General features: G+C 42.0%; 1 protein-coding gene across 3 annotated transcripts in view; it reads left to right on the top strand.

Moving 5' to 3' along the window:
- The window catches only part of PRPF8 (pre-mRNA processing factor 8), an 83420-nt gene that overhangs the window by 11324 nt on the left and 52964 nt on the right, over positions 1–19132 (top strand). For all 3 annotated transcript variants that reach the window (XM_085859256.1, XM_085859258.1, XM_085859257.1), the window contains 16 exons: positions 1888–2056; positions 2914–3078; positions 3355–3573; positions 4197–4409; positions 4652–4777; positions 5008–5113; positions 7128–7321; positions 9074–9193; positions 12491–12680; positions 12812–12931; positions 14017–14151; positions 15331–15460; positions 16317–16513; positions 17105–17311; positions 17724–17887; positions 18174–18300. In XM_085859256.1, coding sequence (XP_085715382.1) covers positions 1888–2056; positions 2914–3078; positions 3355–3573; positions 4197–4409; positions 4652–4777; positions 5008–5113; positions 7128–7321; positions 9074–9193; positions 12491–12680; positions 12812–12931; positions 14017–14151; positions 15331–15460; positions 16317–16513; positions 17105–17311; positions 17724–17887; positions 18174–18300 — 2582 coding nt within the window. The remainder of the gene's footprint in view (positions 1–1887; positions 2057–2913; positions 3079–3354; positions 3574–4196; positions 4410–4651; positions 4778–5007; positions 5114–7127; positions 7322–9073; positions 9194–12490; positions 12681–12811; positions 12932–14016; positions 14152–15330; positions 15461–16316; positions 16514–17104; positions 17312–17723; positions 17888–18173; positions 18301–19132) is intronic.

Genomic DNA, 19132 nt, shown 5'->3' with positions numbered 1-19132 from the left:
CTGGAGTTCGTCAGGGGTGTGTACTGGCCCCCACACTTTTCAGCACTTGTATGGACTGGATTCTTGGGAGGATGTCGGAGAGATCAAGCTGCGGTGCATCATTTGGGAATGTCAAGATCTCTGACCTTGATTTCCCAGATGATGCAGTCATCTTCGCAGAGACTTTAGACATCCTCTTGGGGGCCCTCGAGGTGCTGTGCTGAATGAGTCCTGAGTCAGAGCTGCTGGGATTACGGGTTTCCTGGGTCAAAACGAAGATCCAGGCTTTCAATGACATCTTGGATGCTGCTGTCCTGTTTGTGGCAAGGATGTTGAGGCCATGGAAAGATTCACTTACCTTGGCAGTGATATTCATGTCTCTGCTGGCTGTGAGTCAGAGGTCAATAGACGTCTGGGTCGTGCCTGGGGAGTCATGGATTCACTGGATCATGGGGTGTGGCGCTGCCGGTACGTGTGCGGGAGGACGAAAGTCCGAGTCTTTAGGTCCTTGGTGCTGACAGTCTTGCTCTATGGATGTGAGACTTGGACTCTCACCGAGGATCTGAGACGGAGACTTAATTCCTTTTGTACCAGGTGTCTTCGGGGAATCCTTGGCTATCGCTGGTCAGACTTCGTGTCCAACGAGCGGTTGCTGAAGGAGACTCAAATGAGATTTGTTACCTGCATAGTCCGTGAGTGTCAGTTGCAGCTTTATGGACATGTGGCTTGTTTTCCTGACGCTGATCCTGCTCATCAGATTCTCTTGGTGAGGGAGTCTCATGAGTGGAGGAGGACAATGGGCCAACCACATGCCTCGTAGTTGCAGCAGGTTGATCAACATCTTAAGGAGATGGGGATGGGCCAGGCATCTGCCTGGAGGATGGCCAGACAGATGCCCCTGGAGTTCCGGCAGAAAGTGGACGCAGCGACGCGCTGCTCTGGCGCATACTCCCATACCTGACCTGACCTGACTGTCTACGATTGTAGACTGCTGCCCATTTATAGTAGGTTGGTGGATGGAACCTGCTTTAATGAATCGGATTAATTTGAGTTCAACACACTGGAATCCTTGAACACTTTCCAATCAGCAGGGTGTCAACCACAGGTGTGTGTGTGTGTGTGTGTGTGTGTGTGTGTGTGTGTGTGTGTGTGTGTGTGTGTGTGTGTGTGTGTGTGTGTGTGTGTGTGTGTGTGTGTGTGTGTGTGTGTGTGTGTGTGTGTGTGTGTGTGTGTGTGTGTGTGTGTATATGTGCGTGCGTGCGTGCGTCGTGCGTGTTTCGTACTATATGCAGCACTTGTGGTGGGGAGAGGTTGAAAACGCATTATTACCTCCTTCACCGAAGGTGAAGCAGGTTATGTTCTCACCCTTTGTCTGTCTGTCTGTCTGTTTGTCTGTTTGTGTACAAGATGTCTCAAAAATGTTGTGGACGGATCCAGAAGAAATTTTATGGACAGTTTCGGTGTGTGAAAAGGATAAACTGATTCTATTTCGGTGAAGATCCGGATCCGGATCCGACTACGAGAATTTTTCAAGTGATTCTTCGCCATTAAGAGATATAGCACGATATCTCAAAAGGTTGTGGACGGATTCGGATGAAACTTGGTGGGACAGGTTGGGTGTGTGACGAGGAAGAAATGATTAAATTTTGGTGAACATCCGAATGCGGATCTGGATAGGATAATTATTTAATTTTTAAAGTGATTCTTCACCATCGAGAGATAGTGCTCAAAAATACTATACAGCACGATGCCTCAATAATGTATTGGGCCAGATATGTTCTCATGGGTCAGGCCTTACGTGGCGGAGGTATGCGCTCCACCGAGTGCCCTTCTAGTTTGTACCTATTACAAGGACATCAAGTGGCACCTTTTATTGATGTGTGAATATTTCTTCCCCCTCCTTCGAAGCTCGTAAATGGCAACAGCTGCAATCGAAACGTTATGCTGAGAAGAGAAAGTTTGGGTTTGTGGATGCACAGAAGGAAGACATGCCACCAGAGCATGTCCGCAAGATTGTTCGTGACCATGGAGACATGACTAATCGCAAGTTCCGTCATGACAAGCGTGTGTATCTGGGGTAGGTTTTGCATTGGTGAAGCCCTATTCGTTTGCAGTCTGTCGGTATAATTGTGCAAACTATATATATATATATATATATATATATATATATATATTTATATATATATATATATATATATATATATATGTATATATATATATATATATATATATATATATATATATATATATATATGTATATGTTTGTTTGGGTTTTTTTTTGATGTGAATTGTGCAATCCTCTTGTGTATTTTAAGACCCTTCTCTTTGACTTTTGTGTTTGTAAGTACTTCATGAGATTCTCTGAAATGTAATGGTGAAATTCTGTGATGATGTAGTGTTCTTCTGAACGATAAGCCTGAGACGCTTTCTTGGTGAGCTTCAAACTCAGGGGTTATTACCTCTGCCACTGAAGGTGGATCCCAGGATACTCCCTGTCGATCGATGTATCGATCTGTCCGTCTGTCTGTCTGTCTTTCTTTGTATGTGTGTTTGTGAGCAGGATATCTCAAAAAAGTTGTGGATGGATTTGGACGAAACTTGTTGGACGAGTTGGTTAGGTGACGAGAACAAGCTGATTAAATTTTAGTTCAGGTCCGAATCCAGATCCAGCCTATCGGTGGGATACAATACGTAAACCAATCACCTTGGCGGAGGTATGCGCTCTACCTGGAGGATGGCCTTTCGCCCGATCTTTTGACCCCTCACTTGATGTGTATTTGCCCACCTGCTGTTGTTATCCAATCGTATCTGTTTTTGTTCTTGTTCTTTCCTCCTGTGTTCGCCAAGCAATACGGCCCTGGTTCTTTGATTCCCTGAAATTTATAGCAGCCATGCATCTTTCTTGAACACGCTCCCTTCCGCTTTTTCATCCAGAGCATTGAAATACATGCCACATGCAGTTCTGAAACTGCTGGAGAACATGCCAATGCCCTGGGAGCAGATTCGAGATGTGTCGGTGCTGTACCACATCACGGGTGCCATCTCCTTTGTCAACGAAATATCATGGGTCATTGAACCCGTGTATATCGCCCAGTGGGGGTAAGGAAGCTGATTGGGGGAGGTATGGGGAAGAGTACCTTTTCCATGTGCCCTTCTCCTGAAGTTGTTTTGATTGTTTGGTTGTAATTATGATAGATTTCAAGTGCAAATAGGTAGTCAGAAGTAGTCATGGTGGTAGAAGTTTTATTTGTTCGGTAGTTCCTGTGTTTTAAGATAAATAATTTAGCTGTACTTTTTGAAATTTGTTGAATTATGATTTGTTGACATGTTAAAACTGACTTGTCGATTCCCGACACTTGTCTCGATCACATGCAGTACGATGTGGATCATGATGCGGCGAGAGAAGCGAGACCGGCGTCATTTCAAGCGGATGCGCTTCCCACCTTTTGACGATGAGGAACCACCACTGGATTACGCTGACAATGTGATGGACGTCGAGCCTTTGGAGGCTGTGCAGATGGAGCTTGACCCTGATGAGGATGGACCCGTCAAGGACTGGCTGTATGACCATCAGCCGCTTCGGGACGATCACAAGTATTTGGCTTTTTGAATAAATTTTCAGAGCAATCCTTCATTGTCTACATCGTTCTGTCTAACATTTGCACATATATATATATATATATATATATATATATATATATATATATATATATATATATATATATATATATATATATATATATATGTATGTATATATACAGGAATTATAATAATTTTGTCAATTCAAAAAATAGGCAAAGACACAGGTGTGTTTACATGATTCACGATTATTGGAAGATGTTGAGCACCCTGATGCTTTTTTAAAATATGCAGCAAAGTAGTGTTTTTAATTGTTCCTGAAAGGAAGCCTTTAGTCTTGGTGTCCATGGTGTCCCACTTTTTTGAAGAATAATTTTTCCATTATTTATTTATTTGTTAATTAATTTTTCAATTTTCATTTATTTATTTGATTTTTCAATGATTTGATTTTTTTTGATTCCAGTAATTAATTTTACGGTTATTTAATTTTAATATATATATATATATTTATTATTTTGTTTTATTTTTCTACATACGAGCTTGCTTGAAAGGTTTCTTCATTTTTTTTAATGCCTCGTTTTGTTCATGGTCTAACAGTTGGTGCACGTTTCATTTCTGCTACCTCATTCCCTTTGTAGATTTGTCAATGGTGTGACATACCGCCGCTGGCAGTTTACTCTGCCCATCATGTCCACGCTATATCGTCTCGCCAACCAACTGCTCACGGACTTGGTTGATGGAAACTACTTTTACCTCTTTGACCTAAAGGCTTTCTTCACGTCAAAGGCCCTCAACTTGGCCATTCCCGGTGGTCCCAAATTTGAGCCTCTTGTGCGAGATGTAAACCTCCAGTAAGTCCTTAAGCCGATGTGTTCCTACATTCCCACTATGGCTTTATTGTATGTGGTTTGCTGGTGAAACAAATTGATAAACTGTGATGAGAATCTTCTTCTTGGTTGAAGTAATTTTTCATTGTACTTGAACTTCATCAGGATATTGAATGAAGAACAAAATTAAGTTGAAGAAGTTCATTTTTGCGTCAAATTGTTTCTCATGCAGTCTCTTTTTATATTTTTCTTCCTCTGTCTGTTAGGGATGAAGACTGGAACGAGTTTAATGATATAAACAAGATAATCATCCGGCAGCAAATCCGCACCGAGTACAAGATTGCTTTCCCGTACCTGTACAACAACCTACCACACCATGTTCACCTTACCTGGTACAGCACATACCATGAATATTTGTCCTTTATTGAACAGCCAATGTGAATTTATATCATCACAAGACTATATGGATTACTCGCTTCAAAAGAAATGTTTTTGTTTGTTGTGTCCTCACAACTTTATTTTATATTCTTTATGATTTGAGAACATCTTGGCTGCGAGCTTTAAGAAGACATAACCTTTCAGGAATTCATTGCTGAGGTCAACCGAATTTTCACCTGCTCAGGTACCACACACCAAATGTGGTGTTTATAAAGACTGAGGACCCAGATTTGCCTGCCTTCTACTTTGACCCACTCATCAATCCCATTGCCCACAGGCACACGACAAAGGTATTATTTTGTTCTGATACAACAGCAAATAATGTGTAGATTTTTTTCTTCTTCTTCCATTTGTTAAATACGATTTCTATCTTGTCGCCTCTGATACTTGGATTCTTTGTTCATGCGTGTGTGCCCCCCTGCCCCAACGCCACCCTCCCTCACCTGCACATACCAGCTCGCTTGGACTTCAAGTAAATTTAATGCAAACGATGGACATCTAGTTTAGAAAAAATACTCTTTTGTATCCTTAAATGATTTTTTTTTGTATACCTTGTTGAGGCTCGTGTAAGAGCTAACACACAACGCACAGCAAGGGGGGCATGAGACAAGAGGGTGGGAGTGGGAAGGACAACACAGTGGGGAACAGAGACATTTGGAGATCTGTGGAAGGGAGAGGGATGGGATGGAGAACATGGGGAATAAAAGATGGACATTACAGGGATTTTCAGGAAGGAAAGCAGGGAATTTGAAGGAGGTGGGCTTGGGTGGATTATCGGGGGTAGAAAAGATCGAGGATTTTTTCATCACCTTCGTCATTCCGATATTCACCTTCAAACCTTTTGCCTCCATACATTCCTTCCACTTGTTCATCTTATTCTTTGGTCCATCCCTCTATGCATATGTGCTCCACTCACTCTAAAAATAGGTGCATACGTTTATCCAGATTATACTGTATTTAATTAACACCACAGGTGAGGGGTCGAGCCCCCAAAACAAGAGTAGCGTTGGATAAAAAATGGGAAGGATTTAGGAAGGAGGTGCCACAGATGATTGGTCTCCAGGAAAATAAAAGAGGGGCTGAGGGGCTTCATGGATCTTTACAGACAAACGAGGAGCGTTGCATGAAGTACCAACAGTGCAAACTCGTGGCCTCAGAAGGGCCTCCCCAAATCCCTTGCTCGGTGCGATTCAAGTCATGAACTCGCAGAAAAGGGTGCCCATTAGTATGTGCTGTATGATGAGGCAGTCTCCCAGGCCGCTGCATTCGAGTTTGGGCCTCTAGATTTCTGGTGACAAGCCTGTGCAAACACTGACTCAAAAACCCACAAACATCCGCCATCTGGCAGCTTGCCGCAAGAACTTGCGACAGATCTGATGTTCTGCGAAAGTCTGCTAAGGGACAGGTAGTGGTACCACCCGAGGCGATTGCGAGAAGCCTACCACCTACACATTGGACACCGTTGCTTGGAACTGCTTGATTGGGCTAGTCATGTTCCTGTGTGCAACCAACTTTGTTTTGCGCATTACAGCACATCCCCTCCATGGTGTTAAGAAAACCGGGGAGAGCATTGTGAAACAGCACGTTGACAGAGTAACTTGCATGTGTAAAAGCCAATGTTGAGAGAAACGTCAAACTCAGGTCGCTTCATGAATTTGCAGCAAATCTTGTAGAAGAAGATGATGAAGATGACTATCGAGGAGGAAACGATTCAGTGTTTAGGCTTATAATTATTTGAGGATAAAGAAGTCGATGTAAAGACCCATAAATTAAAGTCTGTTTTTTTTTTTTTTGTTTCCTTCTAGAATTTCAGGTTGCCATCGTGTTTGCTCCTAGAAGACAAAAACTTCTTTAAAGCTCTGCTTAATGGTACCGACCTTGTTAAGCCCTTAGCCCATGAGGCAACCGATGGGCCTGTTAAATATATGAGCGATCATGAGACCACAGCAAGTTTTAATGGGCTCAATGTGATTAATGAGTACAGTAGTGCTGATGAGATCATTTGTGTGATAAAGTTACAGTTGTGCAGGCACTATTTTTTTTATATATAGTTTTGGATTCTTTGTAAGCAAAGTTGATGTTCTAGGAAAGGTGGGGGGAGGGGGGGGTGTTAGAAAATTCCCTCGGAAACCACCATTGCTTTATAATAGTGTCTGCCAATGGGATAGGAACAAACTGAGGATGGAGACCAACGTGTTGTCGAAACTGTTTCCAGAAGTCTTTTTCTCTTCTTTAATGAGTGAGTTTGTGCTTTTGATCAACAGCATAACATTTTAGATTGAGCTGTTTCTTCTGTCTTTGTAGCAAAGTCAAGAGCCCCTGCCTGATGACGATGAGGAGTTTGAGCTACCAGAAGGTGTGGAGCCATTCCTGCGTGAGACACCATTGTACTCTGACAATACAGCCAATGGAATTGCCCTGCTATGGGCGCCGCGACCCTTCGACCTTCGCTCGGGGCGTACTCGCCGTGCTGTGGACGTGCCGCTTGTCAAGAATTGGTATGGTCGTCTGTGCTTTCCTCTTCCATTCTGGCTCTTAAATATTTTTCATGCCTCTGCTGCCAACGGCACTGGAGGCTTTACGTTTTTAGGTTGTCCATGTGTGGTGATTTTGTTACCACAATAACATATGAACTGCTGAAGGGATTTTTTTTTTTTACCAAACTTGGTACAAATGTGTATTATGGAGTAAAGATGAACTGATAAGATTTTGGATTTAAAGGGTCAAAGGTCATGTGACCTTTAGTTGAAAGTAGAAGATTTTTGGTTCACGAAAAAGTAAGTGACCACTATATTTGTTATTGGTGTGTGTCTCTGTCTGTCTGTCTGTCCCGAGCATAGCTCCGTGGGTTTTGATCCGATCCTGATAAAATTTTGGTGGGAGGTTTATATCATAATCTAGTTGTGTTTTCCTGAGAATTGGCATGGTGCGCCCATTATGGGCGGAGCCACGCCAAAAAACATGTTTTTAGGGTGTAGCCGATTTCAATTTGCATCTCCTCCGATGGGGTTTGTCGAATCTGGCAGGGGTTTTCGGTATTTGGTTAGCCCAATGGCACCTGCATAGCCCCACGGAGCTCGATTATTATTTTTATTTTTTATTTTTATTTTTTTCATTTTCATCCCAAGGTCAAGGTCACGAACTTAGAAAATTGCGAATTTTGACATAAAAATCATACGACCACCCAAACTTTGAGAGCAAGGACGACTATTTTTTTTATGCATAATCTTGAGGTCATTCCCCACCTAAATTCTTGAAACCATCTTGCTCTATCTCGAACACCTTGCCCATGGCGCCCCCTTCAAGTTTGTTTTTACACTGATTTCATCAAAGTATGGATAATCCGAGGAGTGTGAAATGCCATATAGCCTATATGACGTTATATTGTTCCTGCAATGTTCCAGAGGAAGTTTTGCACCAAAGGTCATAATCGTTGACCTTTGACCTTTAAAGTTCACAAAGGTCAAATTTTCAAAGTTGTGAGAATCCAACCGGGTTTTTGACCTTCTTCGACGAACTAACTCCAATAAGCTATAGCATGTATCCTGTTTCCTTATTTTAATGTCCACAACATTGTTTTGTGACCTTTAAAGGTTATGCAAAGGTCAAATTTTGAAAGTTGTTGAACGAAACCGGGTTTCCAACATTTTGCAGCTAATAACCTGTCACTCGTACCACATCATGTTGATCATTTTTATAACTTGGTTAAAAATTATCACATTGTCTCATCCTTGACTTCTGAAACAATCTACATCGTCAAATACCGCTCGTGAACCATTGCCGTCTCCAGACTTGTCGTTACTGCAATAACTTGTGAACCGCTGTAGGGAATTTGACCAAACTTGGCATAACTGTGGATTGTAATACCAAGATGAACTGATGAAATTTTGGGTTCAAAAGGTCATGTGTCCTTTAATTGACAATCTGTGTTACTGCAATAACTTATGAACCACTCAAGAGATTTCAACCATACTTGACAAACGTATGGACCGCTTCAATATTAGATTGAACAGGTCAAAGGTCCTGTGCCCTTTGGAAATAATTTGGCAGCCCATAATTCCAGTTAGAAACATCTGATGTCTCTCTTATACTAATCTGTATTTTCTCTGTCATGTTCTCTCAAGGAACCTTTAATCGATCGTAACGGTGGGTTGACATGTAGCATGGGCAGAGGCGTATCCATTGATTCATTTGTGTCAAATTTGACTTTCTGCTTTTAATGCTTCTGTTCTTTGAATTTTTTGTTGCAGGTATCGGGAGCACTGTCCTGCTGGGCAGCCAGTCAAAGTTCGAGTCTCATACCAGAAACTTCTCAAGTACTATGTCCTCAATGCACTTAAGCACAAGCCACCAAAGGCCCAAAAGAAGCGGTGAGATTCCACACATCCCACTGTCCATCAAAATAAATGTCAATGTGTCATTCATTCGGTGTGCGTGTCTCCTCCATAACTCCAAAACCATAAAACTTAGCGGCCTGAAACTTTGCATGCATATACTAGGGGAACTCCGAGGAAGTACATGAATAAAAATTGGTGTTTGGGTTCATTTAAAGACCCCCTTTTGAAGATAATGGCCTTATTGAATTATTCTTTATCAGACGCATCCTTGGTCACCTCGATATCCCTCGCTGGGGGTCTTGATTTGCCATTTTTTTCTTTTCTTTGGCCTGTTCAACAATGCCTTGACTTGGAACAGGCGACAACGGTTTCTTAACTGTAAAGTGCTCAAAAATGTTTTTTCATTTTCCTCACTCGTATCATCTAATTCAACATCTTCATACCTTCAAATAACTTTTAAACGCCTGGAGATGCCAGTGCCCATGGCTTTATTTCATTTCCGCACATATGATAACCTCAAGAATCTCTTATCTTTAACCTTTTTGTGTGATCTGCTTTCATTATCCACCCATAACTTCGACGTAGATACATATTAAAAAAGCATAATAATAATATCCGTCGACTTCGTGTTCGGAGTTCCTCTATGTTGGTTCGAGCTGTGAAAAGCTTCGACTGACATTTTGTGTTCTTTGTGGCTTGATATATTTTTGAAACATTCGATTCATACACCAAAATTTATATATCCATTTCAATAAAATAGACATTATCAAAGCTTTTCGATTTGCACTCTTCAGGATATATCTGCAAGCAGATGAAGAAGAAGCACCAAACTCTCGTTTATAATGTTGCAATGTAATGTCCTCAACGTTGATTGGTTGAGAGAAAGAAAGGATGGGATTACCTGGTTGATGGAACCATTGAGCATCATGAATAATGAGTAGGCAGAAATGAACCATCATGAAATCATGAATAATGATTGGGCGGAGATGAATCACTAAAGTACCGGCTGAAACATAATGCTAATTATCTGATGGCTCGTTTGCGGGGGGGGGGGGGGGGGGAGGGGTGAGGGGGGGGTTCCATGATGACTCGACTGACTGGTAGAGTTGTCACACAGTCAAGCCATCATATTCAAATATTAAGTTCGGACAAATTATTTCTGTCTCTAAAGAATGGGATTGTTTGACCTGATGAATGTGGCCTCCATTGCACGAAGGTGAGCGAAGCTGCGTCCTCTACTCATAATTTTAAATGAGCCAATACGATATTGCTCTGCACACTGGGGATTATTCAGTAAATGGGAACCAATTGCAGAGTCACAGTGAATAATTGTCGTACTGTGTACATTTTTACAAGCCCGAGTTGGTTGTCTCTGTTCGGATGACTGACCCCGTCTGATCTCAAAGGGACATGTCGTTCAATGCGATCCTTCAATCTCAAGAATGTGTGGCCCACATACCAAGCATCACACCGGTACTGAAATTCGTAAACAATCTTGCTTATATTAGAGGTGGGCAGAACATCTTTTTGGACTGACAGAAGCAACCGGCAGGTTGTGAAAATTTTCAAATAGTTTCACTTATTTTCACACTAATCTGCAAGTTAAGTCGCATTGATGATGTTAAGTGCTTTCTTTTTTTAATGTCAAAACTTTGTTATTGATCAACCTGTCCATCCTGGAACCACTCACAGCAATTTGCAGAGACCCAAGGCAGATATGACATTCGATGTGAACAGCATCGTTTTCTTCTTCTTCTTCTTCTTTCGTATGCAGCATAAGGCTGCGGAGCATCATCATTGGCTGATGATGTAGTTGCCTCTCTGAGTCAGGGCAGGAATTTATAACTTGTTCACGGTGCCGACGATAACTCGCCGACTTTTAGCGGACGACACTATGGGATCTTTAACGTCTACAAACTAACGGCGCCAGACTGGACACCCGTTTAACATCCATCCGAGGGACGGCACACATTGATGAATCGCCTTGCCAGTGAAACTTGAGGATGATAGTTTGTAGCTGGGTCAAGGTTCGAACCGAGGCCTGACACCCTCGAGGCGAATGTGTATAACCTCTTGTCTAGGCCATCCTGTGTCAGTCCATCAGTGTATTGAAAGGATTATAGAAATTGACATTTTGTTTTCAAAACTCTCTTTTCTGCCCATGCAAGCAACCAGGCCTCACCCCTTCTTTTCACTTACTTTATTCACCATATGTTTTACAGGTCTTTGAATGAATGAATGAAATTATTGAATTGATTAATTTATAGAACTATGTTCATTCAAAGCAATGTCCCATTATGCCATTTCTTTGTTGCTGCCTCGTAAGCACGGGACCAACCCACCATATAAAATCCCTGTAAGCTTCGAAACCATAGGGCTGATGAGAAAATTAATGTAGTGATTTGTGTTCCCGTTTGGAGGATTATCTTTTGATTTCAAGGCAGGTGGCATCGAGAAGCTCATTTGGAAAGTTGTAAAAGGATTGATCTGAACGTCATGAGCTCCACACAATGTTCTTTGCACATTCCATCTTCTCCCCACCCCCCCCCCCCCATTCCCATTCGGACTCGGGGAAACAAACAAACCTCATCCCGCATGCAAAATAACTTGCGAATAATGTTTGAATTGAGAATGTCCATGTTGGCACTGATCGGGCTGGCAAGATATCTTAGAGCTATGCGTACTCGCCTTTGAGCTGTCTATCTTGGGTCTGCGTCTCGATCCAGCTGTAAACTGCCTGCCTGGTGTTTCACATGCAGGGCAAGGTATCCATCTGTGCACCGTCCAATGGGAAAACATTACGCTGGATGACTCGTCTGCCAGCACTGGTCGCTGGTGGCTGTTTAAGGATTCCTTGGTGTCTTTTGTGAAGCATCGACGAGTTATCGCCGACACCCTGGCAAAATTACAAACTCTTACCCTGTTAATTGCTAGGAAAGCAACCCTTACCAAGAGACTGTTTTGGTACTCCCAACATCCTTTAATACATTGTTTGTTAATTATGTTGATGATGATGATTATGGCACCGATTATGGTTCTTTTCTTTTTGTATAAAATGGAAGTTCATGGTTGATTTACATGACAGAAGATAAAATATAAAAATACTGACAGTGTGGCATCAGGTAGATGTTGAGTAAGGTGATGAACGAACATGAAAAGAGTAAGGGAGGAAACTAACCTTGACGATTTACTTTGGCGAGACATCTCATTTGTTTTCCTTCATCCACTTCTATCGTTATCTAATTATTTCCAATCTTTTGATCATTATGAAATTCCATGTTTGAAAGAGCACATTTTAAGCTCTCCTGTGTCCTACCCTGCTTCTTGCAGGTACCTTTTTCGCTCCTTCAAGGCAACCAAATTCTTCCAGTCTACAAAGTTGGATTGGGTGGAAGTTGGCTTGCAAGTGTGTCGCCAAGGCTACAACATGTTGAACCTGCTAATCCACCGCAAGAACCTCAATTACCTTCACTTGGATTACAACTTTAACTTGAAACCTGTCAAGACACTCACCACCAAGGCAAGTTTATTTTTCCTTTTTTCCTTCTTTTTCCCCCTCCCCCCTTTTTATATTTCATACCTGTTGCCGTTAATGTTTTTTTATGAGAGTAAAAATGGCTGTGCATCTCTGAACGAGTTGTTTTCATGCAGGAGCGTAAAAAATCGCGCTTTGGAAATGCCTTCCATCTATGCCGTGAGATCTTGCGGCTCACAAAGCTCATTGTTGACAGTCATGTCCAGTACCGCCTGGGCAACGTTGATGCTTTCCAGGTAAGGTATTGATTTCTGCCATTCTTCTTATCATTATTATTATTATTATTATTATTATTATTATTATTATTATTATTATTATTTTAATGCATTTAAATACAAAATCTTTATTATGCCTCCGCTGCCGAAGCCACCGCCGGAGGAATTTTGCTTTTGGGATGTCTGTCCGTCCGTGTGTCTGTGCTGCCGTGATAACTTTGTGAACGGTTGAAGGGATTTTTTTTGTTGTTTTTAAACCTAACTTGGTACAATAGTGTATTATGATGCAAAGATGAAATGGTTATATTTTTGGATCATAGGTCAAGGGTCATGCAGAAGCATGTCTTGGGGTTCTGCTGCCACGCGTGGCAATTTTGTAACCGCGATAACTTGTGAACCGCTTCAGGGATTTTTACCAAACTTGGTACAACAACGCAAGAGACAGAGCAACATGGCATCAACATGCTGAGGCCTTTCATGCAGCAGTGGACTGAAAATAGTTGATGATTATGATGATGATGGCATAACTATGGGCTGGAATACGAACGAAAATGAGCTGATTACGTCTTAGGTTCAAAAGGTCAAATGCTTAATTTCAAGTTCCTTTAATTGAAAATCTGTGTTACTACAATAACTTATGAACAACTGGAAAGATTTCAACCAAAGTTGACATGCTTATGGATTGCAACACAAAGATGAAGTGATTCAATCTTGGACTGAACAGGTCAAAGGTCATGTCTTCAGCATCTGATGATCTGATGTATCTGATGTTGTCACTTCTACTTATGTTTTCCCTCCCATATCTATCTATCTATCTCTCTCCCCCTTGCTCTCTCTCTCCCCCCCCACCCCCCTCTCTCACTCTCTCTCTCTCTCTCCCTTTCTCTCAAGGAACCTTTAAGTTTTCACCTTAATTGAGACCAAACACAGCAGTGGGTTGACCTCTAACGTGGGAGGAGGGTTGGCCTCGAATGTGGGCAGATTTATTTGACATTGTTGCATTATTCCTTTTTTCCACCTCCCTATAAATACATCATGGTTTGCTGGTGATGTCGTATGGTGATTCAAAAACCCTCACTTGGCTGTGTTTATCGGTTTGCTTTTAGCTGTCTGATGGCCTGCAATACATCTTTGCTCACGTGGGCCAGCTGACAGGAATGTATCGCTACAAGTACAAGCTCATGAGGCAGATCCGAATGTGCAAGGATCTGAAGCACCTGATTTATTACCGCTTCAACACGGTTAGTAAACCTGCATGTGGATTAAGTGGCTGATACATTTTGGAGCTGGTAGAAGGTGCTATCTCTGAAAGACGTCGAGGATTGATTGATGTATACCATATTTTACTTGTGAAAATCGAAGATTTTTCAAGTACAGTATATGTCGGTCAACTTTTTTTATCTGTCTGTGTCTGTACGTCAATCGCCTACATGTCACAATTTTAAGCCGATCTTCGCAAAGCTTCACCACCTGGTGGAGTTCTTCATAAGCAAGAAGTCGATTGTTTTTGAGGTTAAAAGGTCAACAACTTTGTGAAGTTTCTAAAATCCTCAATTTTCATCTAATTGACTTAAAATTTGATCAGGATTTGCACATCAGGTCACTGAATTCAACTAGCCAAATATTTTTGAGGTGGTCATCGGCAAAATTTGTGGAATTGTCAATTTTCATCCGATTGACTTGAAATTTGACGAGGAGTTGCATATTTGGTCATTGAATTCAACCACCTATTCTTTTTCGGATCAACTTGGGCCAAAAGGTCAACATAAGCCAAATGTCAACTTCTAAGGTCTTCAGTCCTCCATCAGGCTACGGATGAAAGCTTTGTGTGTGGTCAAGGAAGGACTTTGCACGACGGAGAATGCCCAGTCGGTGACTGGCTTTGGAGGCCAACTTGGAAATGTGGCTTTCCCAGGAAAGATCATGGCAGATAGTGAGACCCAGAAGCTTGAATGAAAGGACTTCTTTAAGAGGATTGTTGAGAAAGTAGATGGGGTGGTGGGTGGTTGGGGGGGGGTTCCAGATAGTCCTTTCAGAGAGACATAGTGAGTGTGTGAGATTTTGTCAGGGTTGAAGGACATGTTCCACATGTTGGACCAGCTTGTTATTTTATTCAGATCTGCAGAGAGGGAAAAGGCTGCTTGCCGGTCTGAGGGATGATAAATGGTATGGCAGAGGGTGAAGTCATCAGCTAAGTGATAAAGAGGATTTTCCAGAGAGTCGGAGAGATCATTGATGAAAACCAGAAAAAGAACAGGGCCCAGAACGCTGCCTTGACTGAATTCAACCACCAATTATTTTTAAGGTGAAATTTATTTTTTGGATTTTGCAAGTATCATGCAATTCATGACATCTTTCTTGTTTATTTATTTCCCTCCCCGATCCTTCATCCTGATTTTTTTTCTGCCTGCGTTGTATAGGGACCAGTTGGCAAAGGCCCTGGATGTGGGTTCTGGGCAGCAGGCTGGCGCGTGTGGCTGTTTTTCATGCGGGGAATCACACCCCTGTTGGAACGCTGGCTTGGGAACCTGCTTGCCCGCCAATTTGAAGGTTGGTTTGGAGAGATGGGAAGTGTTTGTGAATTGTTTATTCACTTTTGGTTGCTGAAAATTGCACAAACGAGAAGACTTTGGGTATGTTGTCATGACCTTTTTAATGACCATGCACGTTCTCCAGGACTGGATTGATTCTTTTGTAATTGGCCTATAGATGATATTACCAAGAAAATATATTACACTGAGTCTCCAACAAAGCGGAACTGCTCGCATTCAAGGCTGTAAGAGCATCTCATATTGTCATATCATTGTCCTCATGGAACAGCGTTAATCACATTGCATAACTTCATCACGTTGCTATGCCATACACTAAGATTAATGCGACACAACTTCAGAAATTGTCAAACTTGGGAATAACCAAGATATTTTTCAAAGCACAATATCTCACAGAAGCAATTTGCAATTTGAATTTATTTTGTTTATTTCAAAAAAAGTGTGGGGGTAATAATCAATGGGAAAATGTGATTTGGAGTCCACTTATAGTTAGGGGGACAGGTAGCTCCAAAATTACAAACATTCATAGTCTGGTGTAAATGTTAATCACAATCTATATGATGAGTCAGGTTTGAACCTGTCTTCACCTGTAAAACGTTTTTCACAAGCAACATGTTAGTCTGATTCAAACTCGTTCGTCCTCTGAACTCGTGACACACAGCTTTTACCAGCATGATCAGGCTTTGTCTATTTTCTTTCTCGTCTCCAACTACTCTTGGATGATGAAATCGATGTGAAGAGATGAACTGGTATCTAATTTGGCTCAATGCTTTGTGGAACATGAAGAAAGACACGACGTTATTTTTATTTTATTTTATTTATTTATTTTGACTGTGCACTGATACTTTGTCACTCAGGGCGACACTCAAAGGGAGTCGCGAAAACTGTCACCAAGCAGCGTGTCGAATCACACTTTGACTTGGAGCTGCGGGCAGCTGTGATGCATGACATTCTGGATATGATGCCAGAGGGTATCAAGCAAAATAAGGCTCGCACCATTCTGCAGCACCTTGGAGAAGCTTGGCGCTGCTGGAAGGCCAACATTCCCTGGAAGGTACTCACCTTGCCCTCCCTATTTTATGCTGGTTGCCTTCTTGCATTTAATCACCCCTTTCGTTTCCAAATTCTTGAATCCTCTCCCTGTATCCATTGTCTTGTCCTCCTTTCAAATGCACTGCCCATCACTACCTCATGCAATTATCCGTGCACATCCGCAATCTGTTCTCCACATGTTTTTTTTCTTCTTTTTTTTTTCTTTTTTCTTACAACTGACAAAGAACCTGTCATGGGATTGGTCAATTCCCCTACTTCTATGACATAACTTGAAATGCCAGCTACCACCAGCTGGCCTGATATGATACATATTTCCATAGAGAGAATTGAGCTCCTTACCCTTCCTCTCACGCCCCCCCCCCCACCTCACTGGATCATTGTTACTCGTTTTCTTTGTTATCCCTCCTTTCCTCCTTTGGTATGTCCACCCTTCCCTCTTCGCCCCTCCCCACCAAATGCCATTTGTTGTTTAGCTCCTGTCTGAGACTGGATCCTTGTATAAAATAATTAATATTTTCCTTTGAAAAAAAATAAATGAACACCATTCTAATGGTGGTTTGAGTGTGCTCTACCTTTGGTCCATTCAATACAGGTACCTGGCCTGCCTACACCTATTGAAAGCATGATCCTTCGCTACGTGAAAGCAAAGGCCGACTGGTGGACAAATGCAGCACACTATAACCGTGAGCGAATTCGTAGAGGGGCCACCGTAGATAAGACCGTGTGCAAGAAAAACCTGGGTCGCCTCACGCGTCTCTACTTGAAGGCCGAGCAGGAGCGCCAGCACAACTACCTGAAGGTGCATGCACTTTTCCTTTTCCTCTCTGTGATTGTAGGATTTGGTTTCTTTTCTTGAATGAATGATTAAGTTTTGTCCTTTCTTTTTATTTATATATTTTTGCCAATCTCTTTGTCTTCAGTAATTCCATTCTTTAAATAACGAAGCTCGCATGAATGCACGCTGTTGAAATTCCCACAGATGAGGAACAGGGTTGGGATGGAAGGTTGTGAGTTGATCCACGCTTGATGTGTAAATCAGTCGTCACCATTAGGTGGACGATACTCGTATGTGGAACTGTTTTAATTACTTCACCTGGAATTTAGAAGAACGGAAAATCTCTTGCATCTGAGTTGCCTGTGTGGGATTTCAGGATCTCCATCTAATTTGTTACTCATTCACAAATTTTTGTTTGGATATTTATTTTGTGTAGGACGGCCCATACATCACTGCTGAAGAGGCTGTGGCTATCTACACAACCACGGTGCATTGGCTGGAGAGCCGGAGGTTCTCTCCCATACCTTTTCCACCACTGTCGTACAAGCACGATACCAAGCTGCTCATTCTTGCATTGGAGCGTCTCAAGGAAGCCTACAGGTAAGTGTGTCAAATGGCATTCGTTAAATTTCTTAATTTTTGGGCTAACTTATCCTGGTGTGTGTGTGTGTGTGTGTGTGTGTGTGTGTGTGTGTGTGTGTGTGTGTGTGTGTGTGTGTGTGTGTGTGTGTGTATACATATATTTTGTATTGCTTCATGGGTTTCAAAATGTGTAATTGACCTTTTGTGTTCATTGATATTGCCTTCAAATCCTGTTTGTGAATATATGCTCTTTGCCAATGTCGATGTGAATATATATACATATTTTTTATGCATGTTCTGGCAGTGTAAAATCACGTTTGAACCAATCACAACGTGAGGAGTTGGGTCTCATTGAACAGGCGTATGACAACCCTCACGAGGCATTGTCGCGCATCAAACGTCATTTGCTCACCCAGAGAGCTTTCAAGGAGGTGAGTTGTGATGTTTCATTTGGTCTTGCATAAAATATCGTAACGCAAACAAGAACGACCGCACTGTGGTCACAACCTGCGACAAGGTCCAGTCACATGCTGATTGGGAAACATCACGCATTTAAAGCACTTAGAAGATCAGCTCGACACCTCTCATTCCTATCGACCTCTGTCAGTTACATCAGAACGAGCTGATTTGTCAACACAGTCACGGATTTATTTTTAATCCTCATATGGGGCTGTTCAAAAATTACGTAATGCTATTGTTTTTGTAATTTATGTAATGTCATGCTTGATTACCTTGCGTTCTGACATACCATGTGTTCTGACAGGCTTGATTAAACCTTGCTATTATTTGACGAATGATTCGAATTTTCGGGGTCCCTTATCGTGAATAACACTTGACCCAAACAAAGCCAATGGAAATCTGACGCAACAAACCCAGACAGTGCATATTCAGCAGAGGCCAACAAGCCCAATGTCTTGGGCCCAAGATAGCAGCCATATAATTTTGTCTGGGTGCAATGGTGAGTGGGGTCAAGCAACAAATGTGGGTGGGGTCTGGCAGCTGTCCGACCAATGGGTGCACATTTTAACACTCAACCCCCAACAACAACAACAACAACAACACAGCGCTCTTGTAGACCTGCTACATGTTGCAGGTAAAAATGTGGAAACTTGAATGTAGACCTCTCTCTCCAGTAATCTGTGAAAACAAAAACTTCCAACATTATTGGAATCTCCCGTGATGAGGCAGAAGCACAAGGACTCTTGCTGTCACAGTGCAGCCAGGTTAGCCTCTCAGTTTTCTTTTTTACTTCCTCTTCTGTGG

Source organism: Eptatretus burgeri, chromosome 16, assembly GCF_056783735.1.
Source record: "Eptatretus burgeri isolate ZD-2024b chromosome 16, Ebu_testis_v1, whole genome shotgun sequence".
NCBI lineage: Eukaryota > Metazoa > Chordata > Myxini > Myxiniformes > Myxinidae > Eptatretus > Eptatretus burgeri.
Note: the sequence above shows the minus strand (reverse complement) of the source record. Positions and strands in the feature narration are given on the sequence as shown.